This window comes from Panthera pardus, unplaced genomic scaffold (assembly GCF_024362965.1).
Source record: "Panthera pardus isolate Hobbes unplaced genomic scaffold, ASM2436296v1 HiC_scaffold_24, whole genome shotgun sequence".
Taxonomy (NCBI): domain Eukaryota; kingdom Metazoa; phylum Chordata; class Mammalia; order Carnivora; family Felidae; genus Panthera; species Panthera pardus.
In genome coordinates, this window is record NW_026526810.1 from 45,722,353 (window position 1) to 45,738,564 (window position 16,212).

Consider the following 16,212-nt stretch of genomic DNA (forward strand, 5'->3'; position numbering starts at 1 on the left):
GCATCGTGGAAAGAAAGCACTGCTCTGAATGCTCTGGTCAGGCTAGGATAAGCTGACCTAGGGGATATGGACACACACCTGAGAACGAATCCATGCCTGAAGCCCACAAAGTTCTCTTTGAACATCACACAGAAACAGCAGTATCTTTACTTTTAACCAATTAGGCCAGATTCTTTGAGGGACTGAAATGAGTAAATCACTCTTTTCATCTCATTCCAGTTGCTTCTGCTCCTTTTCACCAACCCTATCAAATTACTGAATAGGATTACTTATTAGCTATTTAGATAATAAAAAATATACAGACCAAAGAACAATATAGATCACTTTGTATTTATTACATATTTAGCCGAATTGTTTTTCAAATTACAGAATTCAACTCCAAAATAAAGTCATTAATGCCTATTAGGTTGTTATTCTCACTTGCATTTTTCCCTCTAAAATTTTAACACAGCAAAACACCTTAAAGACTTGTGAATAGGTTCAGTGCACTTGCAGTGGCTCACAATCATGAGACAAAGATCACATTCATCCATAAAAAAGAAGACAAAGAACTCAATATTTTACAATATTACTGACATGAAACAAAATAAGGGAAAAAATACAATACTGCATTTTCAGCACAACTGTTTTTTGGTAGAGGATAGCAGGTTACTATTTAAATAGTGCCCCTCTGCAAAGAACATGCGGACACACTTGGCACATTAGCACTTGGTAACTGCTCACCTTCCATCTGCCCCCTCTTCAGAAGTACCCTTACTCAGGGCCCCACTTTCCCTTGAGCCTGATCCGCCCGCCTCCACAGGGACTACTCTGGCGGGAGCCTGATCCTTCTTCATTCACCTGCTCTTAAGGTTTTGCCGTCTGCCCTTTATTCTCCCCCAGAGTCACACCTGCCGCCACCTGCACTCTCAGTGAAGGTGCCTGGCACAGAACTCACACGCTGAGCATCCCCACCACAGCTCTACTCCAGATGTTGCCCCTTCACTTTAAACCATGACTGTAAGGTAAAGAGGATTATCTGCCCACAAAAATCATGCTCCCTACTTTACAGTCACGTCTTCCTGCAATGCAAAAAAGGTTGGTGATGCCTGATTTAGAACTTAAAACACTGAATTAATTTAGGCAGATACACACTGCTCCGAAGTTCTTTAAAATTTACTCTTTCCTACTGTTGTTTTAAAGCCATAAAAATATAAACATTGTAAACATTCTACTAAATGTTTCAGTGGAAACTCCATTACTCTACTTTTTATTTAGTGGATTCAGAAAGAACAAAAGTGACACTATGTTCCCTTTGACAAGCTAAAATGATGCTCCTGGCCCTAACCTACCATTACACATCTCCCACCATCAGACAGCTCTGTTGGCCAAGCCATGTTAATGACAACTGCTGTTGCCATTCACGACCAACCTTTTAACAAAGCAACAGAGTAGCCCATTGTAATCTCTCCTAGATAGTCATCCATCTGCTTGCTGGGCACCTTACACACACTGCGCTACACTCAGCCTAGCCTTGGTGATCATGCACACACACAGAAGTAAGGACACACAAAAAAATGGAGCACCTCCTTTGCCACATACTGTATTCCTCTACAAAGTGAGAGGGTACTTCCTAATTTTTTGTCAGAGTAACAGCAGAATCGGGGGTTGGGGAAGAGGGGTGCTGTTGACAGAGGCAGAAATAAAGAGGAAGCTGGTAAGTCTAGCTACCAGTGTCCACCACATCCAAGAGAGCGCATTCTCTTCACATGACGCTGCTGGGAGCATAAAGATGAATCTGACCTTCTATTCAAAAGTGAAACCTACTCAGGAAATTCTAGTCATTTATCATTGCTTTCATAGCAAGGTTTTACTGTATGTTTTTAAAAACATGAAATTAACAAGAAGTGACATTTTTAAAAATGGGTAACTTTAAAATTAGTTTTTAAAAACAGTGCTTTTGTTTTTAGGGAGAAAAATGCTAGACACAAAAAAGTAATAAAACAGCTCTAGGGAATCCCTTTAGTATCTTTATCGGTTATGATTAATGAGATAATTTAAACCAGAATTCCACACGTAGGTGATAAACAGTACCAATTAACCAGAGTATTAACTGCAATGACTTAAAACTGTATTACCTGAACAGTCTCCATGGTGAAGTGCCAGAAAAAGTGAAATAATAAATATTTTCCACAGCACCATAAGATTTTATAAAATACTTACTATTTCAGTTTTTAACTTTAATGTACAATCTCAAGATTGTGGTCCATTGGTCATAGTAGGCCTAACTTCTTCTTTCACTGACAAGAATTCTGACATAGGCCATAAAGGCACAATTGCAACATGAAAATGATGTATCTTACTGAAGAATCTGTACAGTATACTTAAGCAGTCACTGTTGTGGTTGTATCCATTGAGTATTAGCAGATTCAAAAGCCAGGAAAGATGGTTTTTCCATTTATACTCACAAAATTTAGTTTGTCAAAAGGACCTAAATGGACCTAAATGGTAACTAAGATAGTTGCCATAACTACAAAGTCCTTTTATATCTGTTTTAGTATTCTGTCCTCTTATGGGTTATGTTTTTATATGACAATATTTTGTAAATGGCTCTGGGTTTTTAAAATAAGAATACATTTAAAATAAGGATTCATTTTGAATTTTAAAAATAAGTTCAAGTGGAAAATGGACAAATTCTGTAGCTGAATTATCTGCAATTATGTGTAACAAGTTATCTACAATAAAAACTATATCACAGATTGAATCCCCCCGATATCCAGCATGCTCATGGATCTCCTAAACTGTTAGTGTGTGCTGTGCCAATTTATTTCAACACTGATCCAAGCAAAACATAATTGAAAGTAATGACTTCCCTATCGAAAAGCTTACACTGCATTCCAAAGCCAAATACAAATTAGGTTTGGGATGATCAATGCCATGTCTCCCCCCGACTCCCCCACCATTAATGCAGAGAACGGAGACTTGGCTTTACTACAAATCAGCTAGCACTAGAGTAAATTTGCTATAAAATTATTTATAACAAAATAAATATTTTCAGTCCCTCTACACTAAGTGACATATAAATCATTAGCAGTTTATAACATTAGTTCAGGTCACTTTTGTGAGACCCAAACATACTGTACAATCCTGAGTAAAAGGTTAAGGATACAGTTTCTTAGGGATCTTTCTTGATCAGGATATCAGGATTCATAAAGAAAACACATAAAACCACAGCTTGTAATAATCCCCGTTTTCATTAGAAGTACCAGGAGTTCTTTTTACTTTGGTAAATAAGTTTATCTATGTAAACCATTTATTTTGATGGAGTAAAATAAAAGCAGAGCTTCTGCTAGGATCCCTCCACTACCTTTTGACACTGATACAGTAAATAGTCAGGAAGAGTAGAGCAGGAGGATCTGAACCACAGGGCTAATACGTCACCATGAACTCGAAAATGCAGCAAGCAGGGGATGGATGGGAGTAGCTGACAGGCCAAAAGCCCTTCATTGCCTACAAGAAAACATAAATTGAAAATTCTTTAAGACAAAAGGACTCAGACATTTCTCCAAGATACACAAATGACCAAGAAGCACGTGAAAAGATATTCAACATCACTGATCAGTAAGGAACTGCAAATTAAAATCACAAGGAGCTACTAATCCCGTAAGACACACACACACACACACACACACACACACACATACACACACACACACTCATATACATATAACAACTGTTGGTGAGGATGTGGAGAAACTGGAACCTTTCTGCACTGCTGGTAGGAATATAAATGGTACAGATGCTGTAGAAAATAATACGGCAGTTTCCCCAAAAATTGAACAAAAATTACCATATAATCCAGAAATTCTACTTCTGCATATATAACCAGAAGAACTGAAAGCAGGGACTCAAACACAGGTATGTGTACACCCACACTCAGAGCATCATTTTTCATAATAGCCAAAAGGTGGAAGCAACCCAAGTGTCCATCGACAGATGAATAGATGAACAAAATGTGGTATATTCATATAAGGAATAGTATTCAGGCTTAAAAAGGAAGGAAATTTTGACATATGCTACACACGAATGAACCTTGAAGACATTATGCTAAGTGAAATAAGCTAGTCACAAAAGGACAAATATTGCATGATTCTGCTTATATGAGATCCCTACAGTAGTTGAATTCAGAGAGACAGAAATAAGAATGGTGGTGGTCAGGAGCTGGAGAGGAAGGGGGAATGAGGAGTTAGTGTTTAAAGGGCACAGAGTTTTAGTCAGGCAAGAGGAAAGAGTTATGGAAGTGATGGTGGCAATGGTTGCACAACATGAATGCACTTAATGCCAATAAACTATACAGTTAAAACTGGGTTAAAATGGTAAATCCTGTTATACTTTACCACACAAAAAATTCTTTAATAAAGTCTGAACAACACACTCATTTGAAAGGTATTCGTAACAGGAAATAATAGCTCTAAGAAATCTGATACTTGTAAAAGTTGATTTGTGTTCTGTGAGAAAGCCTCCATAAACACAAAATTGCCTTTTCATAACTCTACGAACCTATAATTTCAACAACATGAAGTCTTAGTTTCTGTTGCAGGGTCTTCAGGGCAGAAGGCAGAGCAGCTTGAGATTCTGACATTTTTACATTTTGCTTCACATCATTTGCGAAGGATAACCAGAGTTTGCCAAAGTTTTCAGTTGAGATTTTCAATGGTCTGAAAATAATTTTTAAAATTAGATATGTCCAAAAGAATGAAATTAATTCTAAACAAATACATTTCAAATGACTTATGGGAATAAAACATAATCATTGTAAATCTGGGCCCCACAAAATTTATGTTTTTAAACTAACTATGATTAGAATTAGAATGCTTACCATCAACCTCCAAACTTAGGAAATACTAAAAGAAGATTTTATTAAAGTGTCAATGTCTTTCCAATAAATCACTCAGTTCTTTTTCTGAGCATTAGTCATTTCGGCAAAATTTTACCAAGTTAAAAAAATTTTTACCAAGTAATTTGATGAATCATTCAAATATAAATATACTTTGAATTTGGGGACAATAAGACACTATTAACATCATGTACAGAGTATAAATATGAAGATCTAGCACCTTACATAACTCAGACTAAGGAAAGGATTTTAACAAATGTATTTTTGAAAATGGTTCATGAGACTGAAGATCAAATAGTTAACACTGGGTCTCTGGGGGTAGAATTACAAGGAACTTTTATATTTTACTTATACTTTTCCATAGCATTTGAATTTTTGTAATAATTATGCACTGATTTTATAATGGGGAAAATATTTTTAAAACATACATAGGATTTTATTAATACACACAGAAGAACTGTTAATTATACATACTGTGCTGCTTCAGGTTACTAATGCTCACCATGGGATATACCTTTTTAGTCAGAGAGTATAAGTTTTTGGAAGGCTGGATTCTATCTCCTACATCACCAAGGCCATGAAAACTCTTTGACAGACTGAGAGACACGTTCTTACTAAAAGCTTGTAAAGAGTAGGCAAAAATTACAGCAGTGTAACACAAGTGAATGTGTGAAGGTTAAAAATTTTTTACAGGTATTTATTGGCATTCTGCATTTTTGGTTCAGGCAGCCTTCATTTAAAAAAAATATTTGAATACAGTACAATATATCTATAAAACCAAATGAGAACAGAAAAAAGAAGAATTTGTTTTCAATTATTTTGGTAACACGGCTTAGTGCCTTGTATAATGCTAAATACTATATCTCTAATTAAAGTTTAATAACCTTCAGTAATTTTCTTGCAGATCTCTAAAGCTTAATAAACAGATTTTATGAAAGAATTAATCAAATAAATGAAATATAAATGAGAGAAACTTTAAAAGCTTTAAAAAGAAGCCACCTGGAATCTTTGAAGTTATTTCAATTTAAACATTACTTTAATATTACTTTCTCTCAGAAGTTTTCCAAAATTACTAATCAACCCCAATGTAAATCAGGTCCCATATTATAATCACTCATTGTACCATTTACTTTCTGTTCAAAGCACAATTCAAAATTATTTATGCATTTATGTGATTGTTCAATGTCTCTTCCCTAGACTGGACTCTCCCTAAAGGTAGGGACTGTATCTAGCTTTGAATTATTTTACTCTGCAGCGCCTAGTGCAGTGCTTCTGTCCAGAGAAAAGGCCTAATAAATATTTGCTGAATGAGTAACTTGAATTAACATTCCAGAAAATATTTACCTAATGAAATCTAATAGTGATAAGTTTACAGAAAATTCAAGCTGAAGAGAATGAGTATCCATCATCTGATAATTTATAAAACCAAAAAGATTCCCTTCTGTAAAAGGTTTCTCCATCTGCACACTATATTGAAAGGTTTTGATGCTTTCTGTTTCTATTACGGGCAAGCAGCATCCAGGTTGCTCAGTGATCTGTAAACAAAAGTAATAAAAGTATTGAAGAAAGGATCAATACAGACTATTATATGAATGCCAATTTTCTATTTAATTGAATTTAAAAGCATACTATTGTGAGATGTTAATAACAAACTACAGTATAAAAATGACTAACAACTTCACTTGAGAAAAATTCACTAGCACAGATAATTAATATAGTATACAGGTAAAAGTTATGTGACAAATTGCAGTGAAAACCTCTGTATAATTTAGTAACAACAACAAAAAGATTATTTGGTTCTCAATCCTGACTAGCACCAGATGTTTAAAACTAGGAGAGTTAAAAAACAAAACAAAACCAAACCCAAAAACACCACAACCCACACACACACACACACACACACACACACACACACACACACACATCTTTTCTCAAGCTACAGTACACCCTTACTCAATCTATGGGGAGTCGAGCCCAAGCAACTGAATTAGATTTTGTTTTGTTTTGTTTTGTTGCTTTAAGTTCCATAGGTGGTCCTAATGAACACCTACAGTCAGAACTTCTGCCCTGGTCAGTGGCTCAGGTAATATCCCATTCAACACATTTTAGCTCACAGAAGAAATTGGTCAGTCTTGTGAAATAACTATCTACTGGTCAAGTCTCATAACTCCAGCAAGGACATCCATACAATAACGTAATATCAAAATGGCAATTCTCTAGGGAAGAAATAGAATTGATGCCCAAGCACTCAACAAAAATCAATGAAAGAAAAAGAGAGCAGACAGTATACAATATTATCCTTCAATATTCTTAATCCTTGATGTTCTGCTTTGCTAAATTGAGAACTCTGCTTCAGTGTTTATGGCAAGAATGAAGAATGAATGAATATGGCAGTTCTGTGAGACATTTAAAGGGAGCAAAAAACCACAAAATTCATACTGAAAATAATAACACACTAACACCTATAAAGTGCTAGGTACTGCTGTAAGCATTTTACAGATATTAACTCATTTACTCCTCACAGTAAAGGCAGACACTATTAATATCTTCATTTTAAATGTGAGGAAACTGAAAGCCACAAAGCAGTTACATAACCTGACCATGTAACACAGCTAGTAAGTAACAAAAGAAAGATTCAAAGCCAAGCATTCAGAGTCAAGAGTCTACATTCTTTTTTTTAATTCTTTTTTTTGTAATGTTTATTTATTTTTGAAAGAGAGAGAGTAAGACAGAGCGTGAGCAGGGGAGGGCCAGAGAGAGGGAGACACAGAATAGGAAGCAGGCTCCAGGCTCTGAGCTGTCAGCACAGAGCCCGACGCGAGGCTCAAACCATGAACCCTGAGAACATGACCTGAGCCAAAGTCAGATGCCCAACCGACTGAGCCACCCAGGTGTCCCAAGAGCCTACATTCTTAACTACTGTGCTCTGTCCAAACTCACTTATATATTTATATTTATGGCCTTCCCCAATATAGCTGGAAAATCTTTATTATGTTTCCTTGTCTCTTTTGAATAATTCGTCCTTACTCAAAATAATAAAAAACCTGTCACACCTTTGGGTCTTTTTGCTAAAGAGAAAAGGATGTGGATGAAATTTATAAATCATCAGAAGAGTGAAGAACAGAAACACTAAGTAAGCATTACCCCTTTAAGAAAGAAATAAGGAACCATTCATTGTCTTACCTTAAAATTTTCTGCAGAAGAAATTTCTAAGTCAGCACTTTTCAATTCCAAACCACTCTTATTAGAAACTGACCAGACCACCAGTAAACAGTCATCTTTCCAAATTTTGTAAGAAGACACTGATATGGTTTCATTATTACAGACCTCCACAAGATCTGAATGCATGTGTTCAGAAGTTTCTTCCAACAGAGAAGAAGCTAAAGAGATTTCATTAGCAACTGAGGCTGCAGTGGACAAAGGAGAGTGAAGACCTTCCATATCATCAGTGAACAAAGAAGGTGTAGACAGTGTGCAACTGGAGAGTTTCTCAACGGAGGGCAGTTCTGTGAGTGACTCAGAATCCAAAAGTTCTGAGTTGAGAGAAAACTTATTTAATTCTTTGTCTCCTCTATCCTGCAAAGTATCCAAATAATAATCATCTTCGTAAGTCACATCTGACGAAGAACTAAAGTAAGAACAGGGCATATTCTGAGCACTGGTTGTTTCTCCACTTTTGGTTTCCTTGACTTTTGATTTCCTTCTGAACTTGTGAGATACGGTATCTGCTTTTCCTAGCTGCAAAAATAAAATATATCAATATCTAAAAAACCCATTCTACCAGTCATGAGTTTTAAACATCTTTCTATAATTTCAAATGAACAATTTACTAATTTGTTAAGAGTCTATGTATAAAGCATAGATTAACAAAAGAATCAGAGATGAATAAAATGTTAAACCCTAAAATAATGACAGTTACCTCACTTTGAACTATTAGCTAAATCTTATTTCTCATTAAATATACATAACATCAAAAAAAGAAAGTCAAAAAGTCATTGGTGAACAATTCTAAAAACTTGATCGATTTCAGAATGTTAGAGTACAGAATTGCACAAATTAAGAACAGTGAGAAACCCAGCCGTTATTTGAGTTTCCAGAGTTGTCCTGTAGAAGAGAAGATACCCTCAAATACATGGATGGCTCAAACTCTGGTTCAGTTGTCTATGACAATCGTGATTTCATGGCCCACAAGTCAATAAACAGAGAAGAAAAACTGATTTTACCTCAAGAACCAACTGGCAATGACTGACACACATACAGCAGGCAAGAATTTTATAATTGACTAGTGATGTCTGCTACTGACTCCGGTGACGGGAATGGCAAATCTGCCATCCTTGAGCCAACACTCCTGGGGAGTGGTCTGCAAATCTATGTAAGAAGAGTGGAGTGGTAGCTCACAATTCCCCTTGCCTCCCAAAGTTGTCTAGAATCAGGGCAGCAGTCTGGCACTACTCTAAATCCACATCTCCATCCTCCTAGGGGCTTTAACACGGTGTGGCCACCCTTCGCATGATTCCAGCTAAGCAGAATTCTAGTTCCTCTTCCATACCCTCTCACTCCCTCAAGTCCCAACACCTCTTCCAGCTTTCAGCAGATGTCTCCTATAGTTCAATTCAGAAGTCATCAAACAAGAACTAAAATTCTACTAACACAAAAATGAAAACAAGTGGGTGGGTGAAGGACTTCCATTTCCAAGTAACCATGGGACTCGAATTAGATGTGTATTACACTGTTCAATATTGTTACTCAGGTCACTCATGTTCTGAGTTTTTACATTTGTTTTTTCTCTTTTCTGTGCATTTTGGGTTGTTTCTACTACTTTGTCTGCATGCTTATTTTTTTTTTCTATATATCCTGCTGTTAATCAGAAGCTACACAAGCCACAGTACACTAGAGTGACATCTTGGTTAATGTTAACATTTAAAGAAAACAAAGTTAACCTAGAATTTGTTACCCCAGAGAAAATGACTTTTAAAAATGAAGGTAAAAGAGGGGCGCCTGGGTGGCTCAGTTGGTTAAGTGTCCAACTCCTGGTTTCAGCTCAGATCATGACCTCACAACTTGTCGGTTCAAGCCCCACATCAGGCTCTGCGCTGGCAGCTCGGGGCCTGCTTGGGATTCTCTTTCTCTCTCTCTCTGTCCCTCCCCTCTCTCTCAAAAATAAATAAACATTTAAAAAATGAAGGTAAAAGAATAAAATCAAGAAACAGACTCTTGGCTATAGAGAACAAACTGAGGGTTGCTGAGGGGAGGTGGAGGGGGGGAATGGGTTAAATAGGTGATGGGCATTAAGGAGGGCTCTTGTTGTGATGAGCACCAGGTGTTGAGCAAATGTCGAGTCACTAAATTCTACACCTGAAACTAATATTACACTATGTTAACTAACTAGAATTTAAATAAAAACTTAAAAAAGTAACAAAAATGAATACAAAATAAAAGGCAAAGATGAGGAAAAACAAAAAGCCTTGATACTCAGAGTGGATTATGTAAAAAAATTAACCCAGAAAGGATTTAGCATACCTTAAAAGGAAAACACCCTCCTTACATTTCTGATTTCAAGCGCACCACAAAAAAAAAGCCTAATAATGAATTTGTCACAATGAATGTTCTCTTGAGAAAGACTGTTTAGCTGAAAGCTTTGCATGTTGTTGAAAGGGCAGAAATCCTTCGACATCAGCTACGGGGTTCACAAATCAGGGTTCCATAAGCCTGGGCGCACTGTGACCACAGAGAACTTGCCCCTTCAGTGCCAGGCATTCACTGATACCCACAGCCAGCTGAAACATCTTAGAGACCCAAGATAAGTCACTTTGCTGAACTGCAAATGCTGACTGAGACAGCATTAAGATACATTACTTATTTATAACTTTTAGATTGAATTTTTTTTTCCTTAGGAGGGGATCTCAAGTCTGATAGAAATGGGGTCTAAAAAGAGAGAGAAAACAAGCAAAGAGTATTACAGGGATGGAAGGAAAATTCCACCAGGAGAGAGGGAGGATGAAAGCACTGTAATGATGTAAAACTGAAGAAAAGGTAGCTCTAATCACTATTTTGTACCAGGTAGGTCCATCAGTCCACCAAATTGGCAATTATATGGAATTCTCAGATGCTCAAAAATAGCACCTGTCCTTCACTCTGAGTTTTCATTCTTTTCCTATGATAGTAATATATCAGCATAAAAAGTTTTGAAAATCATCATAATCATAATGCCTGAGTATTATTTTCATTTTGGGGTAATTCCTTTCAGTCTCAATACATTTTTATCTCCTTAACAATTATAAACAAAGTATAAATAAAACTTTATATTCTGGTTTTTTGCTTAATATGTCACATGTATTCTTTATTTTATAATGAAGTATTTATCATTTTTAATGGCTGAGTAATATTCTGAGCTAATATAATTTATGTACCCACTCTCCTACTGTTAGACATCTAAATTGATTCCTATCTTTTACTATTAAAAATACCATTTTGAGAAGTACTTTTCCCAAATACATATCAGTATTATTGAACTATTATTACCGAAAATACTTCCCACTGAGAACTGTCCTATCCACCCATGGGAGTAATACCTATGGTCATATTTGTAACTTTATTTGGACCCTGACCCTTGCCCCAGCTGACTGGACTACAGAGAACACCTGACTCAAGCTAAGCCAATTAGAATTTCTCTTTCAGAAATATGAAAAGTGTATCACTGGTGGCTCTGGAGCTAGGGAAGCCATTTTCCACTGTGAGTATAGATGACAGCCAAGAGCTTTCGTAGAGCCCGGTTTTTTTGTACAAGACAGGGACAAAGATTCTCAGAGGACTATAACAGACTACTTACCAAATTGATTGTACTTTCCGTTCCTAGCCCAACAAATAATGATGATGCCAGCAGCTGCTTTTCTTTCTCCTCTTTAGATTGGGTAAGGACTTGAGACTGATCCTTTTTAATTATAGTTTGGTCTACATTCTCCATTATTATACTCTCTTGAGGAACAGGCGGAACTTCAGTTTCATCCCCAGTTTTGCCTTCTTTCTTGGGAAGATAGCCCTCTTTCCCCCATAATTTCTTTATACCTTCCAGCTTCAAGCTATTTGTCCTAAGGAGATTAATAATGAAATCAAGTCAACTTAAATAACTGCTGCTTAAATAACTTACTTTTTTGAGGCATTTTTAAAAACACATCATTGCCATGACCTCTTAAATTTTTTTTTTTTTTTAACGTTTATTTTATTTTTGAGACAGAGAGAGACAGAGCATGAACGGGGGAGGGGCAGAGAGAGGGAGACACAGAATCGGAAACAGGCTCCGGGCTCTGAGCCATCAGCCCAGAGCCCGACGCGGGGCTCGAACTCACGGACCATGAGATCGTGACCTGAGCTGAAGTCGGACGCCCAACCGACTGAGCCACCCAGGCGCCCCGCCATGACCTCTTAAAAACAGCTTTCGTATTATATTCTCTATGTCAGGAAGTAAAACCTAGATCCCATGATGTTATTTTAGTTTCATCCAATGTCCCCACACCCTCCAGCTAAAGGATTTAAGGCACTAGAACCCTAGACTTAGTTAAAAATTTCAGATCACTTAATTGCTTGAATAAGTTGTCCAAATCAAAACTACTATAAATTAGCTCCTTTCCTCCACTGACTTTTCAAAAATACCTTTAATTCTGATGAGTTAAAGATCAGAAATGACTCTTAATAAGTTTCTTGGCTATAACCACCCAATAAATTCATTAAATAAAATCCTGTTGAAAGCAAAAAAAAAACCCAACAAATCATTCAAATCCACTCCTTTGATTTAATCCAAAAAGTTTTCTTAATGTGAACTCTAGCTACATAGTCAACTATTATAAATGTAATTTTATTAAAATGAATGAGGTTTGGGGCGCCCTGGGTGGCTTAGTTGGTTAAGCGTCCGACTTCAGCTCAGGTCATGACCTCACGGGTTCGTGGGTTTGAGCCCGGCACTGGACTCTGTGCTAACAGCTCAGAGCCTGGAGCCTGCTTCGGATTCTGTGTCTCCTTCTCTCTCTGCCCCTCCCCTGCTTGCGCGCTCTGTCTCAAAAATAAATAAACATTTAAAAAAAATTTTTTTTTAGTTTTTTTATTTTTGAGACAGAGAGAGAGCATGAGCAGGGGAGGGGCAGAGAGGGAGAGAGACACAGAATCCAAAGCAGGCTCCAGGCTCTGAGGTGTCAGTATAGAGCCCAATGCGGGGCTTGAACTCATGGAGTGTGAGATCATGAGCTGAGCCAAAGTCGGACGCCCAACTGACTGAGCCACCCAGGCACCCCCCCAAAAAATTTTTTTAATGAAATGAGGTTTGATCTGTAAGAGAAAAAAGGTTTTTTTGAAAAAGCATGAAGATTATGAGCCGTTTTACTGGAGATGGAAGAACTGAAAGTCGTGATTAGAGTTTGGACTCACCTACTGCTGTCCCAAAAGTTATTACATCTGTGACTCTGTACTGACTAAGATAATCACCAAGTACAGGCTGAAACAGCCAAAGTTAACCTTTATTGTTTTTGTTTAAGAACTATGTCTCCTTTGCTCTTGGATCATTTAAGCGTGCCTGTCATGGCCCAAAATAGCATTTTAACATTTGTACTACAAAACAGATCATAAAATGAATCTAAAAGAAAAACTCAGAATTATCTGTACAAGTTATTATTCCTTTCTAATTTGTTGGACTCGTGATCAATTTGATTTTCTATATATGCCAAAAACATAGACAGGTGGTCACACTTCATACTGAGTGAAGAACTAATACTATTAAATAGTAATTGGCTGAAAGAAAATTTGAGTGTTAATAAAGAATGCCCTATGGGGAATTAGTCCAATCCTCCACAATGAATTTTACTGCTAAATTTTCCTTTTATGAATACCTTCATTTCTCCCTTTCTTTCATGTACCAAAAAAGCCTTCTAAAAAGTTTTTTTAAAAATAAAGCTATTATTTATCCACCAGACCTCTTAGAAGAAAACTGGCTGTCTTTGCAAGAGCGGATCCAAAAGTGGTCATGGGAACCATCTCTAGGATGCTCAACAACAGGAACTCAAAGGGATTCATAAATTCCCAGTGTTTCTGTAACCCTATTTATCAAAAAATATCCTTTAATTAATAAGGAAAAAGGGCAACTCTCCAAGTTTTACTAATAAATGATTTAAATATCAGTTTAACAACAACAACAACAAAAAGCAAGTATGGTAGACCCTGGGATGCTCCCTACAGATCATCCTTCAATAAAGGACTTGTTGCCCCAACTGTTGGGAGTACAGTCCTCTCTAGGATTGCCTCGGATGCAAAGAGTCACCTCGCCTGAGATCACACCCCTTCCCAGGGAAGCCCAAACCCAGTGACTGTTGGACAGAAGTCCTGGCCACAGTCCTGGCCACCCATTTGGGTCCAACTCAGGTCAACTCTGAAGAAGGGCCACTCTAACTTCAGAGCTCCTCATGGGATCATCAGAGGCTGCTGTTGGCACCGCATTGCATCTTAACTTCCTCCTCTGCTCAAACCTGCTTCTTTCTCCTTCTTTCCATAGGTGTTGATCACAAGGGCACTGCCTTAATATTCTGCATGCGAAACTCCATCATGGAATGCACTTGCCAGGGAATCCAATCCACAACAACAGACAAAATAGAGGAGGAAAAATAAGCCTAAAAGGAGCCTCAAACTACTTTAAAGATTTTCTTGCATATTTCATCTGCATACATGCCTATTATCAACATAAATTTTGTCATGCATTACATATCGAAAGTCTAAAAAGTAGGAAAAATGAATAAAAGCACAAAATATGCTTCTTTATATGAAACCTACTGAAAAAGAATTGTTTTAAACATGCATCATCTTTGCCTGGATTTTAACAACAATAATATAATTCATGATATTATGTGGCATATATACTTTTGTATTGTTTTTAATCAGATCGTTCAAACAAAGATGTAAATTCTGGCCAAGCAACCTTCAAAAGATTAGGGATACACTTTAACTCAGCTCTAGAAATCCCCATTTGAGATAGTCCCAAATAGGGCTTAAGGTAAGAAATTATAAACTGGGCTTTCTACTACTTTATTCTCAGCTTGCCAGAGATTGGACAAGAGTGACTGTCTCCTCCCAAAGCCTTGTCAATTACCATACAGGTTCCCAATCTGAAATGATGTGTGAGCTGTAGTCCTCCTGGGAAAGATTTAAAATTCATCCCTCATGTCCCATTTCATGATAAAACAGCAAGTGTATAATTCCTTAGCAGCTCTGCCAAATGTCATTTCTCTAAGAAGTACATGTAAATATACAGGATTTACAAGGCCTTGTCAAGTCTCCCAGATCTTAGTTCAGTACTAAACAAACAGATGCTGTCACCTGTTGTGCAAGTAAAAGAGACTGTTTCCTCCCTGGGTTTGGAGGGTTTCTATCCTCTCCTTCCCTTATCCCGCAATTCTCTGTTCAGGGCACTTAACTGCTGTCACCACTACCATCAAATGCTCACAAATCATATCTGCTCCCCATGCTTGGAATACCAAAATTAAATGTCTGGGAAAGAAAAGGGTGTCAACAGAGAATGAAAAAGAGGCTAAGAAAGAGAATTTCATTCAGCATATCACCCTACATTCCTCATAATCTATGTGTCATTTTTTTGATAAGTACTTCTCATAACCATCATGCTGGAAGACTGACAAATGCAAAAATGGACATATAATAAGCTGACTGACTCCATAATGAACATATGAGGACTCAAAATTCAAATTTCATCTTTTAAAGTTGTCACTTTTGAAATTTTATTGCATTTATTCCAACAAAGCGGCCATTACTCAAAACATTTTTTAATAAGCACAGAATAGTATATGGAGTGTTGAATCACTATACTGTACATCAGAAACAAATACAACACTGTATATTAACTACAGTGGAATAAAATTTAAAAAAAAATTTTTTATATCTTTTAGAAGCTCCTTCACAAAGAAGGAATCCATTTTCATTACTTTATGTCACATCAATATATTGACTAGTTATCCAGATAGATCACTAATTTCATTTGGTTAACTCAACTTTTGGATGACAATTATGGCAATGACAATCACTATTAATAATAGCAGTTATCGTTTACCATGCACTACATTTTATGAGGCACCTTATATATATTATCTCACTTTTTTAACTTAGTCATATTTCTAAAAGTAATTTATTATATTTCGAAAACCAAAATCTACTTAAAATGGTTGAAGATTTGGCTCCACATAAGACATTTAGATAAATGTCTTCACCAATTCTCCAGGTGGCTGGTAAGAAGCTCTGAAAGCATTTTGAGCAAAAGTATACACATACTTAAATGAAGTCAGTCATCT

General features: G+C 36.8%; 1 protein-coding gene across 2 annotated transcripts in view; it reads right to left on the bottom strand.

Annotated features, from left to right (window-relative positions):
- Window positions 1-316: 316 nt before the first annotated feature.
- Window positions 317-16,212, bottom strand: part of AP4E1 (adaptor related protein complex 4 subunit epsilon 1) — a 59,985-nt gene continuing 44,089 nt past the window's right edge. For both annotated transcript variants that reach the window (XM_053889069.1, XM_053889070.1), the window contains 5 exons: window positions 11,706-11,964; window positions 8,060-8,614; window positions 6,221-6,411; window positions 4,540-4,697; window positions 317-3,489 (listed from right to left, as the gene is read on the bottom strand). In XM_053889069.1, coding sequence (XP_053745044.1) covers window positions 3,329-3,489; window positions 4,540-4,697; window positions 6,221-6,411; window positions 8,060-8,614; window positions 11,706-11,964 — 1,324 coding nt within the window. In that variant the 3' untranslated portion in view covers window positions 317-3,328. The remainder of the gene's footprint in view (window positions 3,490-4,539; window positions 4,698-6,220; window positions 6,412-8,059; window positions 8,615-11,705; window positions 11,965-16,212) is intronic.